A 21,061-nucleotide genomic window follows, 5' to 3' on the forward strand; every position below is an offset into this window, starting at 1 on the left:
GTGCTGCACTCGTGCATTACGTGTACAGCCAGGAGTGGCATGGGAACGAAGACAGTGCACTGCACAGATGCTCTCGGAAAACAATGGTGCAGTCAGTCGGCAAACATAGATGCATACAGCAAGCATCTTTGCAGAACGATGGCATGTACTTAGTAAGCGATGTGCAGCAAACAATTAACACACTACATGTTTTGAAGAAATGGTGCTGTTCTTACTGAGTAAATTTTTGTGCACACATATATGCAGGCAGATAAAGGGAAACTTGGCAGTGCTGTGCTCCATAATGAAGTTTTGAAATGATGCTTGGTATTGCCTATATTCTATAGCATGGTCACGCAAAAAAGCTGGGATTGTAATGCGCAAGCATTCTTTGGCGAGTACTATCCGTCACACAAAAAGTGTAATGCCTCGTACACGGTGTAAGAAGAACAGGTGCTCTGACGATGTGGGGGTCGCTGGGGAGAAACCCGTCTCACTATTGGTGGTGTTTCACGTTGACACTGCTGTGTAGCAGCACACGTTATGAGGCTGGAAAAATAGGAAATTTGAACACATAAGTAATTGTAACTATGCGTAAATCGCGTTGAAAAAGTTAAAACAAATTTTTTTGCTGTTCCTGTTGTCCACTATAATCATTCAAATCTCTTAGGCGCCGTAACAGACGATAATGACTCTGACGCAGCAGAGTCATTGCGAAGTCGACAGACGGCATGTGTCGATCCTTGGGAGGGGTCACCGACAAGTGGCACGGGCAGACAATGAGCTCTAAGTTAAGCAATGTTTCTTTCGAAATTGAGCCATTCAGACAAACAGTCTGAATCGCAAGAGAGGGAAGGGAGGTCTGCATCTCGAGCTGCGACGTTGCCCGGTGGAGATGGATTGTAGGCAAGAAGTGATTTGCGCCAAACTGCAGCCGCAGGTCTTGCACGTGTAAAGACAGAGTTTCCACATTTGGTAAAAAGAGTCGACTGCACGGTTCCTAGGATGCTTCGAGCATGGAGGCTAAGTCCCGTGACAAGGAGAGTATGGGTGCTAGGAGCACCTAGATCTGGCATACATCACGAGTTTACGGACAGCAGTGCCCAATAAGTTTGTTCTCATAAGCACTCCCAGAAGAGCAAATCTGAGAAATCTTGCTGAGGTCGTGTAAAACTCAGCTATGAGATGGGTCACATGGGTGCATGGTTATACTAGGAGAATGCCAGCAAACTTGAGAGTAGAAAAAAATCAGCCACCTTCCTGTCTCTTTGTCTATGTCTGCCTCTTGATTTTTTTTCTACTCTGAAGTTTGCTGGCATTCTCCTAGTATAACCATGTACCAACTAGCCCAACAAGCCACTCTCATGAACATGGGTACATACGTGCCTTCTGCACATCGATTTACATTTTTATTTTACAAGTTGCATTCATCTCAACTTTCTTTTCCATCTTGAATGTTCAATAAAAAAGCATGTAAAATACACTGCGTCTTCTGTCACGAAGAGTGAGTTTGAGCCTGGCCGCAGAGGCCGCATTTCTGTAGGGGCGATCTAGGTGCATGTTAGAGAAGACCAGGTAGGCAAAAATTATACTGAAGTTGCCCGCTGTGGTGCACATTTTTAGTGGAATGTGGTTTTGACAGGTTAGAACCCTGAATTTATTTTATTTTTTCACGGTTACATTAATTTATTAAAGAATACACGCATTTATTTCATGGAAAGTTATACGCATAAGGGGCGGCAGCGGGGCTTATGAGAAATTAGCTGTCTCTCAATTCGTGGCATCTAGAATTTGAAACTTCTGCATAGAATCTGTATGCGAAACATGGTATACATATTTTTGTTTGACTATAAGCAGTGAAATATATGGACGTTAACCCTCTTTATTAGGTGAAGGCACTTGCATTTATTTAGAAACAAATCGTATGCAACACTTCTCAGTATCCTGCTTCCTATGAAAACGGGAATGCTGCATATTGTGACACATAGTAGTGATGCTGTGTTCAAACACAAGTAGCAAAAGCAAATTAAGTTGCTTGTGGATTAAGCAAAAGACATGAACTGTGAGTGCTGCAGGGAAATAAATACTACACCCTTTTGTTTAGAAAAGGCAGCCAAGTGCCTCGGCAATTAAAATCTCATTTTAAAATTTTGTAACGCGGAGAAAGTGGCTTAAGGTTTGTCGTTAAAAAACAGTAGCGGCACTCTAAAAAACACGGGCTGCAAAACACACTCTCGTTACAGTGGCCGGGGAACGTCTGGCCCCCAAACCCTAATCGCGTGCTTCCCCTAGCGGCGGCCCAGCATTAGCGAGGCGCGCCACGCTTCCGTTGGAGTGCCTGTTGTTCTTGCACGGTGGCCTTTTGTCTGCACAAAAATGTGTAATTTGTGAAGGGCAGACATTGAATCATTATAATAGTGTAAATGTAGATGATTAATACCTTTACAAGTGATAAAGAATAATTGAAACAAAAGAAGAGCGATCAGATAGAATACCCATGCGATCGGATTTATGCATACCCATAGGGATACATAGAGCTCCATAGAAAATGCCTGGGGAAGCCCAAGTAGGGGTGGGCCAAATGAAATTTGGAAGTGAGCCAACTTAAATTTGGGGGTGAGCCAAGGTACACTAATTCGTACTTGAACAATTCCAGTGGAGTTTCTGCATAATTATTTTTCCACCTTTTTGCAAGAAAGAAAAATAATTCTCAGAAACCTTTTTGTACATAAATTTTAGGTAGTGATTACCGTATCATCAAATTTCTTTCTTTGTAGGCGATGCACATAAAGAAACTCAAATTTGGAGTGGCTGCCTAGTGCATACTACCGCATAGGATGCAGCTATGCCACATTCCCATGAGCTCGCCCAAAAAGATCATGTTCTCGTGACACCTGCGGCAGAAAGGATGTTCCACATCCGCTGCCAAGGTCTCTGAGTGGTGGCGCTGGCTAACACTCCCAGGGTTCTATCTGTCTGGGGGCTGAGAGGGATACGAGTGAGAGGGATAGCGCTCGTCACGCACTCTTCCCATGTGCAGCCCGCAGTCCCTGCACTGGCTGTGCTGACAGATGGTGACTGAAGTCAAGATTATGTGTGCACACTCTAAGCGTGGGTGTCAGAGTGAAAAAAATCTATAGCCGCACATGCGATATGCAATGCACCAGAAGTTTCCTGGGGATGAGGATGCACTCCTCTTTTGAGAGGGCTGCTTTGAGGCACTCTATTTGAAAGTCATGCATGCCCATAGTCACCCATACGCTGACCAAGATAAGTCACACCGCAATGCTTTCTGTTGACAGGCTTTTGCAGTTGATAGCAGGCTATCAACTGCAAAATCAGCAGAGACTGAAGAGAAGCACACGTCTTGTAACACTACACCATAAAAATGGTGGCTTCAAAACTTGACCGCCACGCTTGGTGTCTCAGGGCTTCGCGAGGCACGCTTCGTAAAGGAGGTTGCAGCCATTGTGCGGTCAGTAACCATAACATCTTGTCTGAAATGTTTTGTTCGAAACTCGGCAGTGTGGCACTTACACAAGCATGTACAGTACATTTGCTGGCAAACCACCACTTCTGTCTGAAGCAGCACTACATCTTTTGTGTCAGACGAGTCGTGCCAGCTGTATTGTGTGACAAGCAGTGATCCTCTGGATGTGATGACACAGTGACGGCCGGCTGCTGGAGGAAGAGCCCCTGTACCAGTTCTACCAGCAGGCCGTGGTGCAGCAGGCGTGCCAGTGGGGATCGGTCGACGGAGACGAGCCTTGCGGACAGCGCACCCTCTGGCGAGAACTGCCGCAGGTGGGCGTTCCTCGGTCATGCCGTGTGTGTGACTAGGCTGCGTCGGGTGTCTTGCAGGGTTTGTAAAAACCAAACACTGGCTTTCTAAAAAAGCTGCATAAAAAACACAAAAAAAGAAACGACTTGAATGCCTGCTAATTGTCATGCAAGGAAAACATCTGGTGTTCATTCTCTTTACTATGTTTCATACTGGGCAGGCAATGCAGCGGCCATCTCTGTCCAGTTATCGTCATGGGAGGCCTTACTCCACATGTTCTTGCAATGATCCACATAGCTTTAGACAGAATGTATTATAACTACAACTTATTGATGTGAGGCTATACGTCAGATCACACGGTATTTGTACAGACGTACTTACAGCATGCAACATATACTATGTCTTGGTTTGAATGCAACCATTGTGCACTTGGCCACTGGTCGCAGAAACATGCTGCTCCACTTGTTTCGTGATGGCACTATGAGTTCAGATCTGCTACACCTTCCACGTAATTGTTGCACCTTGATGTTGCATCAGATTACATGATGCGCACCTAAGTATGTATTTCGCATGCAGTGATGGAAGTGCTGTGCCAATTGTGCCAAATGGCGCCATGAAGGAAATGCTGTGCCAAATTGGCATTTATTGCATGTATCGCACTGCGCCGACACGCACCTGCTTCGAATGTTCGAGCAGATAAAAAGAGTAAAAGACACCTTCAGCTTATCCAGGGCCTCCCTCCCTTTCTAGGTCTATCATTGTGTATGGAGAATGTAGCAGTGACATTGTGATGTTCGAATAATGAGAACACTTGCAAAATATCAATGAGTGAGAGACATATTGCTATATGACCAGTACTTCGGCCCACCATCATCATCATCAGCCTGTTATGTCCACTGCAGGACGAAGGCCTCTCCCTGCGATCTCCAATTACCGCTGTCCGGCGCCAACCCACGAATTTCCTAATTTCATCGCTCCACCTATAGTCTTCTGCCGTCCTCGACTGCATTTCCCTTCTCTTGGAACCCATTCTGTAACCCTAATGGTCCTACGGTTATCTAACGGGCACATTACTTGACCTGCCCAGCTCCATTTTTTTCTCTTGATGTCAATTAGAATACTGTCTATACCCGTTTGCTCTCTCATCCAAACTGCTCTCTTCCACTCTCTTAACGTTAGGCCTAGCAATCTTCATTCCATCGCTCTTTGCGCGATAACTTGTTCTCAAGCTTCTTTGTCAGTCTCCAAGTCTCTGCCCCATATGTCAGCACTGGTAGAATGCACTGATTGTACACCTTCCTTTTCAATGATAATGGTAAGCGTCCAGTCAGGAGCTGACAATGTCTGCTGTATGCGATCCAACCCATTTTTACTCTTCTATGAATTTCCTTCTCATGATCAGGGTACCCTGTGATTAAAAACGTACTCTTTCACAGACTCTAGAGACTGACTGGCGATACTGAACTCGTGTTCCTTCGCCCGGCTATTCATCATTATCTTTGTCTTCTGCAAATTAATCTTCAACCCTACTTTTACGCTCTTTCTGTTAAGATCCTCAATAATTTGTTGTAACTCGTCTGCAGTGTTGCTGAATAGAATAATGTCATCGGCAAATCAAAGGTTGCTTAGATATTCGCTGTCGATCCTTACTCCTAAGCCTTCCCAGTTTAATAGCTTGAATACTTCTTCCAAGCACGCAATGAATAGCAGTGGAGAGATTGTGTCTCCTTGTCTGACCCCTTTCTTTAGAGGTATCTTCCTGCTTTTCTTGTGTAGAATTAAGGTAGCTGTAAAACCTCTGTAGATATTTTACAAGGTATTTACGTAAGCATTCTGTACTCCTTGATAACATAATGCCTCTATGACTGCTGGTATCTCTACCGAATCAAGTGCCTTTTCGTAATCTGTGAAAGCCATATAGAGAGGCTTATTGTACTCTACGGATTTCTCGATAACCTGATTAATGACATGGATGTGATCCATTGTAGAGTATCCCTTCCTGAAGCCAGCCTGTTCTCTTGGTTGACTAAAGTCCAGTGTTGCCCTTATTCTAGTGGAGATTATTTTGGTAAATATTTTATATAATACTGGAAGTAAGCTAAAGGGCCTATAATTTTTCAATTCTTTGACACCTCCCTTTTTGTGGATTAGTATAATGTTTGCATTCTTGGAGTTTTTTGGGATCCTTGCCGTCGATAGATACACTCCGCATAAAGAGCCGCCAGTTTTCCATGCATTATGTCTCCTCCATTTTTGACTAAATCGACTTATTCCATCTTCTCCTGCCACTCTTCCTCGTTTCATGTCTTGCAAGGCCCTTCTGACCTCATCGCTAGTTATCGGAGGAGTTTCTGTATCCTGTTCATTACTGTTTCTAATGGAGGTATCCTGACTCCTCTGGGTACTGTACAGGTCAGTATAGAATTCTTCCGCTTCTTTTACTATATTCTTCGAGATTGTTGATGATATTACCCTGCTTATCTTTCAGTGCATACATCTTGGTATGTCCTATGCCAAGTTTCTTTCTCACTGATTTCATGCTGCGTCCATTTTTTACGGCTTCTTCAGTCTTTCTCACATTATAGTTTCGAATATCACTTATTTTTGCCTTGTTGATCAGTTTTGACAGTTTCGCGAATTCTATCTTATCTCTTGGGTTGGACACTTTCAGTCTTTGTCATTTCTTTATTAGCTCCTTTGTTACTTGGGAGCGCTTGCCTACTGGTTACCTTGGTGCCTTACCTCCCACTTCATTTGCTGCCTCTGAAGCCAGCCTAGTCACAGTTTCATTTATTAGCTCTATGTCATCATCATCTTTCTGTTCTAAGGCTGCATATTTGTTTCCAAGTACCAGCCTGAATTTTTCTGCTTTTATCCTTACTGCCTCTAGGTTGACCAGTTTCTTCTTGACCAATTTTGCTCGTTCTCTCTTTAATCTATATCTTTAATCTATACCTCTTATTAGGTTTGTTTACAACTACAGCTACACTCTCATTAATGCTGTAGAATTCGTCAATGTTGCCCGCTATTTCTGGTAAGCAGCCATGAACGCGGCTAGATACACAGTATATTTTCGGTGAAATTCAACAGCACCTAAAAGTAGTGTGGAAAAAAAGGAAAATTTGAAAATGAAAAATCTTTCAGCACTTACCGCGATTTCACTAGTCGCGTCTGGAGGGAGGTACACCAAGCAGTTCACGGTCTCGGCTGCCTGTCTCATGCATCGGAGAAGTCTTTCCAGACGAGATGGAATTGGTACTGATGCGCCACGCAAGGCTGAGACGTCGGATGTGGGGAGGGTGCTTTGACAGAGACTTTCGCTCAAAGGCAAATTCTCAGTGGCGAGATGGGCCGCGAAGCAATAGTTCTGAGCCGCACATAAAGTAGGGGACCTTGGAAGCAGCCTTGCTATATTGTTGGAAAGTGTTTATACGATGCCTCCTTTAAGCTACAGCGTAAGCTTCTGCTTGCAATCAGTTAGACATTGTTTGTACACTTCGCGTAGGAAACCTACTGACATCCCGTTTGCCGCCAAACTTGCAATAGATGCAATTTCGCAGTTGCGGATACATGCTCGTGATCTACAGGAGTACAAACAGAAACCCGCACTAGTTGACTGAAATGCACTTATCTGTTTTCTTTTGACTTCAATTTTTGACACCTATTTGTCACTTCGTGAACTTCCGTGGCACATCATTTCTCGCTACTACAAGTCCATGAGGTGGGGAAGGCTACGCTCATCCGCGGTGTCAGCTGCCGAGGTCAGTCCATGGTACCAGTGTATGTGATGGGGATTACTGCGCCTGCAAGGGGCAATGGTGAGCAGATATAAGTAGGGAACAATGTCGAGCAATGCGAAAACCCGCAAGGTGGAGGTCTCCACCTTGCGGGTTTTTGCAGAACTGTTACGTCAAACTCTTACCTTTGCTTCGTGTTGTCGACAAATTCGACTTCGCCCTGCCATCTGCTAGCCGCCTGGTTAGCTCAGATGGTAGAGCGGCTGCCCCGGAAAGGCGGTGGTCCCAGGTTCGAGTCCTGGACCAGGACGAATTTTTCTTCAACTGTGAGGCTTTTCTTTCGAGGAACCCGTATGGGTTTCCATTGTAGAAATTGCTACGAACGTGTGGATGTCTGATTTTCCCTTCTCTCCACCTTGCGGGTTTTCATGGAACTGTTACGTCAAAGTCAAGAACATCCAAGCATCAGCGAACAGCTGCTACTATGGCAAATGTGAAGCAAAATTCAAGAATCATTGCTAACAAATGCAGCTAAATATTCATGTAAAGGAAGTGAGCGAATGTTCCTGGCTATGGTATACCAACAGTGTGTCGCGCGATGAAAAAATTGTATATCTGTAGGGGTCTCAGCTTTGGTAACAGGTAATAATATTAGGTTTACAAGCACTATATGTAGTGAATACTTCAGTGAAAGTTAAATATGTTGTCCTTGATAAGTGGCAAGAAGAGTTAATTATGTTGTGCAAGAACTTCCCTCGGCAGTTTGGTGCCTACTCCTGCCTGCTGTCTTAAGCCTCTCAGTCAGATATGCATAGGCAGTTTTTGCGGTGTGCAAGAAGATGTGCATTGTTGGCATTTACCGATGTTAGCATACTCCCCTTGCCAGGCATTAATAAAGCACCCCATTTGTCCAATCTAGGACTTGCCCACATTTTAGGCAAGTGCAGGGGCCAGACTGTGAAGGAATTATTGGACACTTTTCAAATCGGAAAGAAAATCTGCTTGCATTAGTGTCACATCTATCACACTGCTTTCTGATGAGGTGTGCTTTTTCAAAAGGAAGCTTTTGTGACTATTTGTTTCTATGTCACGCATTCTCCGTACTGTGTGTGCGTGAAAGGATTCTTGGTTTTGTATCTGGGACCACTATTAAACAGCTGGTAGTGGACATTTTAGATTGTGTGGCACAGCGGGAAGCAGGTACAAGGGACGCAAGAAAAATGAGTACAAGCGCTTACTGCCAACTGAAATTTTATTGTCTTGTGCAAGGTGTTATATATAAAGAAACAAAGGGAAAACGACATCAAAGATTTATACATAAAAAACAAACAATACAGATGAAAAAAAAACAAGAAGAAAAACATATTGAAGATGCCATCACTGCTCACTGTTCGCGCTGCCCTTGTCTAAGAATGCTAACTCCCTTTGTGATAAGGCCAGGGATGGCTTGCTTATACACAGGCATTCTTCACGTGCCATGCTAGCCAATTCAGTGATGATGCACGTTCGATCATCCATGCGTGAAGATTACGTCTTTTTCAAACAGAGGGGTGCATTCGCATGTGCTACAATGCAGGGCTAAGAAACCTTGTTTTCCGTTCTTAACATTATTCGCATATTGCCGCTAGGTGTCATGAGCCAGCGCTGAAAAAGAAGTTGGGACTGGAACGCGCGCTCAGCAAGAGATGGGCGCTGGAGTAGAAGAAGTAGAAGCTGAGGACGCCGGCTTGACTTTATTGTATGCCATCTTGTACAACTGTCTGCCTCGCTGACGCCAGGCACATCTTACATTGTCTTTTCGTGACAAAACTGGTGGAGGTGCGGGGTACGGTTCATCAGATGCCACAAACCCCTCCTGGTAGCAGGAGTACCAGCCCTATACTAGTGGACACCCCTGTTCACCGGGCAAGCAGGAGAATCTGAGGATTGCCTCCGGAGCTTGATCCTCTCTCCGCAACAACATCGACGCCCGCACACACCGGTATGGAAGGAACATCGACGTCCCTACCGACCACTAGGCAAGGTACGGCCTCAACGGCAACTCGGTATCTGCTGCAGAATCTCCGAGTGCCGAAAGTGCTCCACGGGGATATCTTCGAGGATGTAGAAGACTGGCTAGCCCAATTTGAGCGCGTTGCCGAGATAAACGAATGGAGCGACGCGGCGAAGTTAAGGAACGTCTATTTCAGCTTGGAGGACGGTGCCCGCACTTGGTACGAGAACCGAGAAGGGCTCATCAAATCGTGGCTCGAGTTCCGTCGTGCCTTGCTAGAGACCTACACCAATGCTGATCGCCGCGAACGAGCCGAACGGGCGCTCCAATCCCGCATTCATCTGCCGAAGAGAGCGTGACGTCGTACGTCGGGGATATGACGCGCCTCTTCCATCGGGTGGGCCCAACCATGTCCGAGGAAAAGAAGCTGCGCCATCTAATGCGGGGAGTTAAGGAACAGCTATTTGCTGGCCTTGTTCGAAGCCCGCCGAAGACCGTGGCTGAATTCTTAACCGAAGCCACCAGGATGGAAAAGATGTTACACCAGCGCTCAGCTTTCTATGAAAGGCAATTGAACGCAACTTCACCTTCGGACCAGCGCTCAGCTCCGTATGACAGGCACGCGAACGCTGCTTCACTGACGGACGCGATGGCCTTTGGAAACGTGGACGTTCTCCGAGACCTTATCCGCTCTGTGGTGCGTGATGAGCTTCAACGGCTCACCTGCCCGCCTCAGCCCATGCTAAGTTCCATTTCTGCCCTTGTGATGAACGAAGTGCAGCAAGCAATCCAACGTCCCGTTCCAAGCAGCAATGCGCGCCGCCTGTGACAGCACAGTTGCAGCGGCCGTCGTATGCGGAAGTTTTGAGGCGAGTCCCTGTCCCCGCTCCGACCCATTTCGACCCCACCACGTCTTACGCCGCGTCATACGCCCCGCCGCTCCCACCAGTGCAGCTGATCCAATGTATGGAGGATCGGCGCCCGCTCGAAAGGAAGTCTGACGTCTGGCGTACCCCGGACAGAAGGCCTCTGTGCTATCATTGTGGAGAAGCCGGTCACGTATACCGCGAGTGCCCATACCGCCGCCTCGGACTGCAAGGTTTTGCCGCGGATTCACCAAGGCCCAGATATGGCGAAAGGCCTAGGGCGATTGAAGAATACTTGACCCAGCAGAGTATGCCACTGTTCCCGCGGCGGCAGTCGCACTCGCCGTCCCCCAGGCGTTCTTCCCCCGCTCCTAGAAGCCCCCCAATGGCAGCGCAGGGACGATCGCCAAGCCCTCGCCGGGAAAACTAAGAACAGCGACCTTCGGGGGCGAGGCCGCTGATAATCGCCCTTGCGAAGACCTCCCATCGACGCGAGCACGGTCTATTCAGCACGATTCAGCGACGACAGCAGCCGAACTCAGCGACAGACTCTCGCTAGACATACCTGTTGTGCTCGACGGCCGCCACGTTAGTGTGTTATTGGACACGGGGGCCGACTACTCAATCTTGTGCGGAAAACTAGTGAAGGAACTTAGAAAAGTCACCATGCCTTGGTCTGGAACGCAAATTCGTACTGCTGGCGGGCACATCGTAACACCGTTGGGCATGTGCACGGTCAGAGTACAAATTCGTGGGTCCACGTTTCCAGCCAGCTGCCTTATACTCTGCGATTGTTCTCGGGACCTCATATTGGGCGTCGACTTTCTGCGAGAGTATGGTGCCATTATAGACCTCCGGGAGCGCACAGTGACTTTTTCGACAGAAAGAGCAGCGAACAACCGCGACAATTGCCGACGTGACGCGCTTCGAGTTTACGCCGACAGTGTAACTGTACCACCACGCGCAAGTGTCCTGGTAATGGTCGTATGCGACGATCTGCGTGACGGCGAAGCTGTTGCAGAGGGCAATTCCTCTCTTATGCTTACTCATGGTGTATGTGCAGCCCGCAGTTTCATTATGCTTCGAGGTGGACTTTCGGCGCTCCTCGTGACGAATTTCAGCCAGGAACATCGGCACCTATTTCGTCGTACTACTATCGCTTTCGCTGAGCCCATAGCCGACGTTGCTGAATGCTTTGCGTCTATGACGAAGGAGAACCCAGCTCAGACACTCAGCAATATCGACATCAATTCAGACCTTTCGGAGGAAAAGCAGAAAGCGCTGCGCGGGTTGCTCCTTCGGTTCAAGGAGTGCTTCGCATCTTCCTCTAAGGTACGCCAGACACCCATCACGAGGCACCGAATAATCACGTATGACGATTTTCGTCCCATACGACAACTGCCTTATCGCGTATCGGCGAAAGAGCGCAACGTTATTAATGCACAAGTGAAAGAAATGCTCGACGATGACGTCATACAACCATCCCAAAGCCCTTGGTCATCGCCGGTGGTCCTCGTCAAAAAGAAAGACGGAACACTTAGGTTCTGTGTTGACTACAGAAAGTTGAATAACGTCACAAAAAAAGACGTTTATCTGCTTCCGCGGATCGATGATTCGTTAGATCGACTGCGGCGAACCAGGTATTTTTCATCCATAGATCTGAAGAGCGGATATTGGCAAATCAAAGTTGACGAACGAGATCGCGAAAAAACTGCCTTTGTTACCCCTGATGGACTGTACGAATTTAAAGTACTTCCATTCGGCCTGTGTTCTGCACCGTCCACATTCCAGCGAATGATGGACACTGTTCTGACGGGTCTGAAGTGGCACTGCTGTTTAGTATACTTAGATGACATCGTCGTGTTTGCGGCGACCTTCGAAGAACATCTGAAGCGTTTAGAGGCGGTACTTGAGGCGCTCCGCTCCGCTAATCTCACACTAAAGCCAGAGTAGTGTCACTTCGGTTACGAAGAGCTGAAGTTTCTCGGGCATGTCGTGAACGCCGATGGCGTCCAGCCTGACCCAGACAAAACATCTGCTGTTGCTGCTTTTCCGACTCCTCGTGACAAGAAAGCAGTACGCCGCTTTCTCGGTCTGTGTGCGTACTATCGTCGCTTCATCGCTAATCTCTCGCGCATCGCCGAACCACTCATACGCCTCACGCGAGAAGACACACCCTTCGTTTGGATGGATGAGCAGGACGCAGCTTTCACCGAGTTACGGCAACGCCTGCAGGAATCGCCCGTCCTCGCTCACTTTGACGAGGACGCTGACACCGAGGTACATACCGATGCAAGTAACATCAGTCTTGGCGCTGTACTCGTTCAACACCAGGAAGGCATCGAGCAAGTCATCGCTTACGCCAGTCGCACACTTTCACGAGCCGAAATCAACTACTCCACCTCCGAGAAAGAGTGTCTAGCGGTTGTGTGGGCCATCATGAAATTTCGGCCTTATCTCTACGGTCGCCCTTTCAAGGTGGTTACAGACCACCATTCCCTGTGTTGGTTAGCCAACTTACGAGACCCATCCGGGCGACTTGCTTGATGGAGTCTCCGTCTGCAGGAGTTCGATGTTACCATCGTATACAAATCGGGCCGCAAACACGAAGGTGCTGACGCGTTGTCGCGCGCTCCCATCAAAACTTGCGATAAGGACATGGACGAAGACGGCGCATTCCTTGGGGCCCTCACCGCATCTGACTTGATCATACGGCAGCGCGAGGACGCCGAAATACGCCCTGTCATCGATCACCTAGAAGGCAAGAATGCTACAATCCCACGACACATTTCTCGCAGTCTTTCGACCTTCTGCCTGCGAAATGGTGTCCTCTACAAGAAAAACTCGAGTGCCAGCGACAAAGAGTATCTATTGGTCGTACCTGCCGCCCTTCGTGATGACATTCTCCTAGCCTGCCATGATGAGCCCACGTCTGGACACTTGGGATTTTCACGCACTCTTGCAAGAGTACGCCAGACGTACTACTGGCCCAGACTTTCTACCACGGTAAAGCGTTACGTGCAAAGCTGCCATGAGTGTCAACGCAGGAAGTCGCCGTCTTTGAAGCCCGGGGGGTTACTCCAACCCATCGCACCACCTAGCGCGCCGTTTGATCAAATCGGCATGGATATTCTGGGACTCTTTCCCTTGTCAGCCAGCGGAAACAAGTGGATTATAGTCGCCACGGACTATCTAACACGCTACGCCGAGACGAAAGCTGTACAGCGTGCCACGGCCTACGAAGTTGCCCAGTTCTTTATCGATCACATAGTCCTCAGACATGGTGTCCCATCACATGTCATCACTGACAGAGGCACTGCCTTTACAGCCCAACTGATAGAGGACATATTCGAGCTGAGCTGTACACAACATCGCAAGGCGACTGCCTATCATCCGCAGACCAACGGACTGACGGAACGGCTAAACAAAATCATAGCTGACATGCTGTCTATGTATGTGGACGTCCAGCATAAAACATGGGATCAAGTCCTGCCGTACGTTACATTCGCGTACAACACCGCCATTCAGGAAACCACACGATTTACACCGTTCCGTCTTGTCTACGGGCGCGAGGTCCAGACCACGCTAGACGCTATGCTCCCGCACGAGACCGACGCATCACTTACTGCCGACGCCGAGCAACTTACTCAACACGCAGAGGAAGCTCGTCAACTTGCGCGCATACACATCGCGAAGCAGCAGAGTACAGACGCACGACGCTACAACCTTCGACATCGGCAAGTCGAGTACCAGCCAGGTGACCAAGTCTGGGTGTGGACTCCAGTCCGTCGCCAAGGGTTGTCTGAGAAGCTCCTTAGTAGATACTTTAGACCCTACAAAGTGATACGCCACGTTAGTGAAGTGAACTATGAGGTCATTCCCAACGGTTCTGCATCGCCTCGGCGTCAACAGCACCACTCGGAGATAGTGCATGTCATTCGCCTAAAACCGTATATCCCGCGTTAAGGCGACGCCAATCCGATCTCATAAGACTTCCACACTTCCTCTTTCTAGTTTAGTAAGCATCGGGTCGATGCCTTTCTTTTGGCGGGGGAATAATGCCGCTAGGTGTCACGTGCCAGCGCTGAAAAAGAAGTTGGGACTGGAACGCGCGCTCAGCAAGAGAAGGGCGCTGGAGTAGAAGTAGAAGCTGAGGACGTCGGCTTGACTTTATTGTACGCCATCTTGTACAACTGTCTGCCTCGCCGACGCCAGGCACATCTTGCATTGTCTTTTTGTGACAATATATAATACCTTGCACCAGGCAATAAAATTTCAGTTGGCAGTAAGCGCTTGTCCTCGTTTTTCTTGCATCCCTTGTCCCTGCTTCTTGCTGTACCACACTATCTAACATGTCAACTACCAACTAGCCTAAACCATCACCCTTCTAAGGTAGTTGACGCTTCTCTGTGTCTTTCTCGTTCCCTTGCTTTGTTCTTCGTGCAGTGCGCCACGAACAACGTATATAGTGAACCAAACACCAACTTGCCGAAGGCAAGTTCTTTTGGCCGAATTAACCTTTAGTGGCTGGCCTAGGCGAGTGTCTCATCCTAGTCTGGCTCTGCGAAGGTTCGTGCAAGTGGTGTGCTGGAGCAGCTGACGGATACCGAGCAACACCAGCACGAGGCACTGTTCGAGGTTCTCACCTCGGAAGCATCATACCAGCGCAGCCTACGCCTCCTGACGGACCACTTTGCACCCGGATTGCACGGCACGCTCGAGCCACGCGAGTGGGACGCCCTGTTCGGCAGCCTGGGACCCCTGCGCGAGGCCAGCGAGCGGCTGCTGGCACGCCTCGACCAGTGCTGGGACGGCCCGCTGCTTTGCGAGCAGCGCGTGTGCAGTGCACTGCAGGAGCACGCCTCGCAGCACGGGGCCGCCTACGTGCGCTACTGCTCCCACCAGGGCCACCAGGAGCGGCTGCTGCGCGAGCTCAGTGCCTCACGGCCAGACGTGGCCGCGCGGCTGCGGGACCTGGAGGCAGCCCCCGACTGCCAGGGCCTGCGTCTCCACTCGTTCCTGCTGCTGCCCATGCAGCGTGTTACCCGGCTGCCCCTGCTGGCCGATGCCCTGCTGCGACACGCACCCGACAGCAGGCCGGCCAGGGACGCCCTCGGTGCCCTCAACCAGGTACTAGGTGGATTGCACCCCGAGTAGACTGCTTGCCGAGTTCGTGATGAGCAACTGGAATCGGAGGCCTCCACTCAAACTACTAAAACATCATCTCGCTAACAGACGCCAGTTTCATTGCATAGGCGCAATTACATCATTAACTAAAGAAACACTTTGTGGTGTCCAACAGGGCAGCCCTTTGTACCCGTTACTCTTTAATTCATACATTAATCATACTGTATTTGTAAATTACGCTGATGACACCAGTGTGTTCATCACATCTGATTTTTACACCAATTCAATTAATACAGCAAATTAATCTTTACATAGCTTCTTTTATTGGTCTGTAAAAAACTGCTTAAAGGTAAACTGATGAAACAAAGGCTGTAATTTTTTGTACCAAAGCTACGCTCGACTTCCATTAATTCAATCTTGATGGGACTGCCAAGACTGGTCGAATTACCTGGTGGATCGAATTAAACAAAAGGCAGAAAGAGCGCTGAAACACACCGTTAATTCACTTGACATTGTTTTAGCTTTGTCGCCATATAATCGTTGTATGCGGCAAAGCATACCAAGTGTGAAAAGGCGTCACTGCTAGAGGACACAGCACTTGTTTCTAAATTTACGCACGCGCATGCGGCGTCTCCTGTGAGCTCCAAGATGCCCAATATGTTTACTTGCAGGCCATCAAATTTTTTTATAGACCCCCGCTTTGTAATGCAGTAGCGCTAAGGGCCCCGTGTCGCAGAAAATCCGCTGACGGCATTCGGCGCTGGTGTCCCCGTTAGCGAGAATTCCTGTATATACTAAGTATGTGTATGTGCCATGCCTTGCTAAATGACACGCACTATGTGGGGTTTATACGGCCACACCATCCTATTACTAACGTTGCTCATACCTTGTCTTACATTCTCGACAAAGTTATTCCTTGGAATTTTGAGAATGACAGCACACAAGCAAATGTCATGAAACAAAACACCAACAGCGCATGCTTCTTACATTAAATACCCTGAGACTGAAATATAAAAAGTGCGAGACAGATGATCAACCCATGCAGAATACCGCATTTATACCAGAAAGCTTGCCTTTTTGCGTAGTGTTTGCCATCAGTGTTTACCGGTAAACATTACGGTTACATAAGCTGCAGTTGCCTGGAGGCACAAGAAGCAGCCAAGGATCTTTGACTGCTATTGCGTTGCACTTTTAAAGGCGAAGCCTAAGCATCCTCCAATTTTTTGTTGGCTCTAAATGCCCCCTTCACCTTTGGAGTTTTTTCAGCTTAACACCTTCCGTTTCGCTACCTTTCCCAAAACACAGATGGTTTTTCTACGCATCACGCTGCATGGGCACGTGTGCATGCGTATAATTTAGGAATGTGTACTAGGCCTTGTTATCGGCTTCATATACGAGACGCGTGATGGGCAAAACAGGGGCTCAAATTGGCACAGCAACATCAGAGAGAGCTCTTAAAGTGCAACTCCAGCGATTTTTTGACCATGTCAAGGTAATGGAATATTTAGGTTCCCGAGACCCCCTTTCACACGTCTGATAGTAGAATTGTTACACAAATTTGCAAATAATTTCGAATCAGCAAAAAAGTGCAAAAAGGAAACCAAAACCTTACCAAGCAGCCGAGCGAACCTCTTCATGTGACATCAAGAGTGTCCCCACCGGGAGAGGCATGCAAGGCATGCCAGTCTCGCCCGCTGGCAGCGAAGAGCAGATGCTCGGCTTAATCGCGACCACGCGGGACCTTCTGGTGATAATATGTCAGCAACACTGGCTTTTCGGTTCTGTCAAATATTGACAGTTATGATTCTGACGAATTCGATAGTCGCGAATTGCCCTTCGCATTCGACCCACCACCATGAGAGCCAGCGCCCATGCGCTACATATCGTGCTGCATAGCTATCTCTTGTTGAAGTCTGAATAAAAGCAGTGCATCCTGTAAACGTCCTGGTTTTAAGTAAAGTGAAAGCCGTTTCCGGGAGAGATGACATAAGGTAATTAAAATTGGATGGCTTCTATAATTGCGCAGTTACACATGACTATTATTAAATGCCATGTAAGGCTGTGCTCCAGGGGTGCGATCAGAGATCTTTGTTCGATACGCATTCTGTTCAGTTGCTGCAACATCGCAAAGTGGCATATGCAAAATTTGTGAGAACGGGGTGGAGAGAGCAGCCAATCACCAAGCGGTGAACTCCCTGGAAGTTTACTTCCCTCATTTGTCGTCTGCTTGCAGAGGGTATACTGTAAAACAAAATGTTTCTCGTCTTCCGATGAATGAAATCTTTATCTAAAAAATGTATTTTTTTTTTCTCAAGCTTAAACACGTTTTCAAGTAGTAATACGTGTGACTACTACAATTTGTAACTATTAGTTTCTCTGCATCATCCCTAGGTGGTGTCACGCACAGCGAGGAAAAGAAAAAAAGAAACAACGGGCACAGTGGCGCACTTTTCAAGAGGCAACAACATTCCAGTGGCACACTGTTTTTGCACTATTTGTTTCAAGAAATGAAAGCGACGCCAGAATTCGCTTTCTGTCATTTCTTCAAACGCTTTTCACACCTCCTCTTGCTCTTGTTCCTGACCATTTTTTTTCTTTCTGCTGTTGTTTGAGCTGAAGTATAATATTCTAGGCACCATGGCTGATAAGGCGTACGTCCATAGAAAGAGGTGACCCTTACGGATATTTTCTAGTCGGGCCACAATATGATTCTACTACTTGCTCATGCGCAGGTTCCCTTTGTCTGGATGACCTTTAATGTTATCAAATTTGTGGTTGCTTTACACATTAATTTGCAAATAACTACTGAGCCTATGCTAACAAACTTTTTCAATAACGAGCATGGTTATCTGAGTATGTCTAGTACTATTGCATTCATGCACAGGTGGTCTCATTAAGCCTCTCAACATTGCCCTATTAGAATAACGTTTCTCCTGGACTCAATGTTGGTACATCTTTTTTTTTTTCTATTTTGGGCCACAAGCCTCTGAGCTTGCATGTACATTTAGGAAAAATGATCTTCAGTTACAATAATAAATCTTACTCGGTACGTTTTAGTTCTTGCGATATACAAGCCTTCAAAATTTTCTAATCTCAGCAAAGCAACGTATTGCTTTCACCTATGTACCATGGTATTGCAGAAGAGGTGTGCAGTATTTCACAGAACCAAAGTGTATTCCTTTCATCAGACACATTTTTGCATCTCATAAAAGTTATAGTACAAAGAACAGTTATTAGAACATGTCCTATGGTAAACTGAATTGAACTCACAGACACTTCTTTCAAGTGTTATATTAATGTGTTTGACTTTAGTATTGTGCATAATTCATCTATTTATGGATAATGCATCCTGTAAGGCAGTGCCAAAAATACAGTAGATGATAAGGGGCAGGCAGCTAATACGTAGCTCATCAGTTACTTATGAACTACAATTGCATAACTAGGCTAGTATGCATGACGAAAAAAATTGTTGACATGTGCAAGCATTTTTCCCCATGCTCCTGCCACTTACTTGCTGTTGCACATAAATGAGCTTTTCATAGAACTCTGAAGTAACCAGATTATACGAGTGATTGGAAAGGAGATGCTATCTAAATGATGTAAATGGTATGAACATCAAACGGTGTGAATGTGAGTTGCTTAGAAGTGGCTTGACTTGTTTCCTGCTGTAGGTTGTAGCCGACTGTAACGAGGGCGCCCGCAAGATGGCGCGCATGGAGGAGATGCTGCACGTGTCACGCACGCTCGAGTTCCGCGAGTGCCGCGCAGTGCCCCTCATTTCGTCCAGCCGCTGGCTGGTGAAGCGAGGTCCGCTCGTGCGGGTGTCACTGGACAGCCGGAGGCGCACCTGGGGCCGCCTGGTGCAGTGCGCGCGCACTTCGCTGCACTTGTTCCTCTTCACCGACCTGCTGCTGGTGACCAAGCGCAAGGGGGACGACTACTACGCCGTACTGGACCACTGCCCACGCAACATGCTGCAGGCGTGCGCAGAGGCCCCAGCCACGCTGCCATCGCGCCTGCCCGACTGCTGCCGTCACCTGTTCCAGCTCACCCTGCTGCAGAACAGCGCCGGACGCACGGTCGAGATGCTGCTGGCTGCCGAGTCCGAGTGAGCCTCATTGCTTGACCTACACTAGGTGGCACCGCCATAATACAGAACTGGTACAGTGAGACCTCGTTAAACCGTAGTTGGCCGGAGCTCGGAAGAAGTACGTACTAAACGGTAGTACTGCTTAACTGAAATAGCATGAGATCACCCACTTACCTGTCAAAAACGGAACTCGGAGAGGGTGTGATGAAAGGGAAAAAAAACCATGCATTCTTTATTCAATTCGCGCGAATTGATGTCGCGGAGGCCAGCAGCGAAGACAGCGGCCTCAAACTTACTGAAGCTGCGAGCCAGCTTTTCAGCCAGCCCCCTCTTCTCGGCAAACACTTGCATGGCAGATTGCTTGTTGGCGTTTCATGTTCTCCGTGCACGCGGGCGGTAGCGCTGCAGAAGTCATGGGGCACCTTTTTCATTGCGGGGTGCTGTTCTCGTCGCGATGATTGCATTCACGAGGGCACCGTAACACACAGCCTCTGCCACTGTCGGGCCTGAATCGCCCGTGCTGCCGCTTTCTGTGTCATCCTTATCACTGTTGCTAGTCAACACTTCGGCAACAACAGAGGCAGCGATGGCAAAAAGTCGAACCTCGTAGCCAACATGTCTTCGCGGTTGCAGCAGCGCTGCCGAGCAACAACTTCGTATTTCAAATGCCACACACTTTGTAGCTGATATCTCTTCGTGGTCGCAGCAGAGCAATTTCTTCGCATTCAAGATGCAGCACATTGTAGTCAACGGTAGATCCCTGTCGCGTGCCAGCACCAACTTCTTCATGTCACATTCGATAGCATGAATGATGTCTAATTTTTCTTCTATGCTGAGCACCCGGCGTCTTTTTTTATCCGAGCTTCGGCGTGATGCAAGTCCTTCTTTGCACGACGCCACAGTGCTCTCTGGCACGGCGCATGGCGCCGAAATGATGTTGATGTGGCTTCACGCGCAAACACACTGGGCACTTGGAGGCCGTTCTGATCTCTGAGGCTTGTTCTGCCGGGCGGCCCGATGGAGACGGCGCACCGCCGTGCTTGCGCGACGAAAAGTGGAAACACTACATGTTAACTGATATGTATGCAATAACCTGGTACGGTTTACGTGGATAGAAAACACATTATGTTCAATGGCCACTGAGTCGGGGATTTGACTTTACTACTTCTAAACAAAACTACTGTTTAAGCGGGCACAGTTTAACGAGGTTTTACTGTATTGATTAGGTACTCTGGTGGCTTATTGCTTGGCTTGCGGCGCGGCTGCCGTATCTTGCAATCTGTCTGCAACGTCGACAGAGTACACTCGCACGGGCCTCGTCTTCAAAGCGATCTGCGATGTGGACAAAGTACACAGAGTGCTGGTACCTTCGTATGTGCAGTGCTTTCGATGTTTAGTTCATGTTGCAATGAGAGACGGCACGAAGGTCAATTTTCTCACTGCTGCTGCCACGCTTCCTAACTCCAGCGTATTGACAGCGAGTTTCCG

At 47.9% G+C, this 21,061-nt stretch overlaps 1 protein-coding gene and 1 long non-coding RNA gene across 5 annotated transcripts in view; one reads left to right on the forward strand and one right to left on the reverse strand.

The window, feature by feature from the left end:
- Exn (Ephexin) overlaps positions 1–21,061 on the forward strand; it is a 182,108-nt gene that overhangs the window by 127,213 nt on the left and 33,834 nt on the right. For all 4 annotated transcript variants that reach the window (XR_008613590.2, XM_050184427.3, XM_055073448.2 and 1 more), the window contains exons 11-13: positions 3,648–3,783; positions 14,926–15,486; positions 19,155–19,591. Coding sequence is in view for 3 of the 4 variants with exons in the window: in XM_050184427.3 (XP_050040384.2) it covers positions 3,648–3,783; positions 14,926–15,486; positions 19,155–19,591 (1,134 nt within the window). In the remaining variant the exon portion in view is untranslated. The remainder of the gene's footprint in view (positions 1–3,647; positions 3,784–14,925; positions 15,487–19,154; positions 19,592–21,061) is intronic.
- On the reverse strand, positions 3,791–10,111 carry LOC129386119 (uncharacterized). The gene is made up of 3 exons (XR_008613591.2): positions 7,683–10,111; positions 6,912–7,563; positions 3,791–3,876 (listed from the first exon to the last, which is right to left on the reverse strand). It is a non-coding gene; the product is annotated as an uncharacterized lncRNA (long non-coding RNA).

Source organism: Dermacentor andersoni, chromosome 3, assembly GCF_023375885.2.
Source record: "Dermacentor andersoni chromosome 3, qqDerAnde1_hic_scaffold, whole genome shotgun sequence".
In the NCBI taxonomy this organism is placed as follows: domain Eukaryota; kingdom Metazoa; phylum Arthropoda; class Arachnida; order Ixodida; family Ixodidae; genus Dermacentor; species Dermacentor andersoni.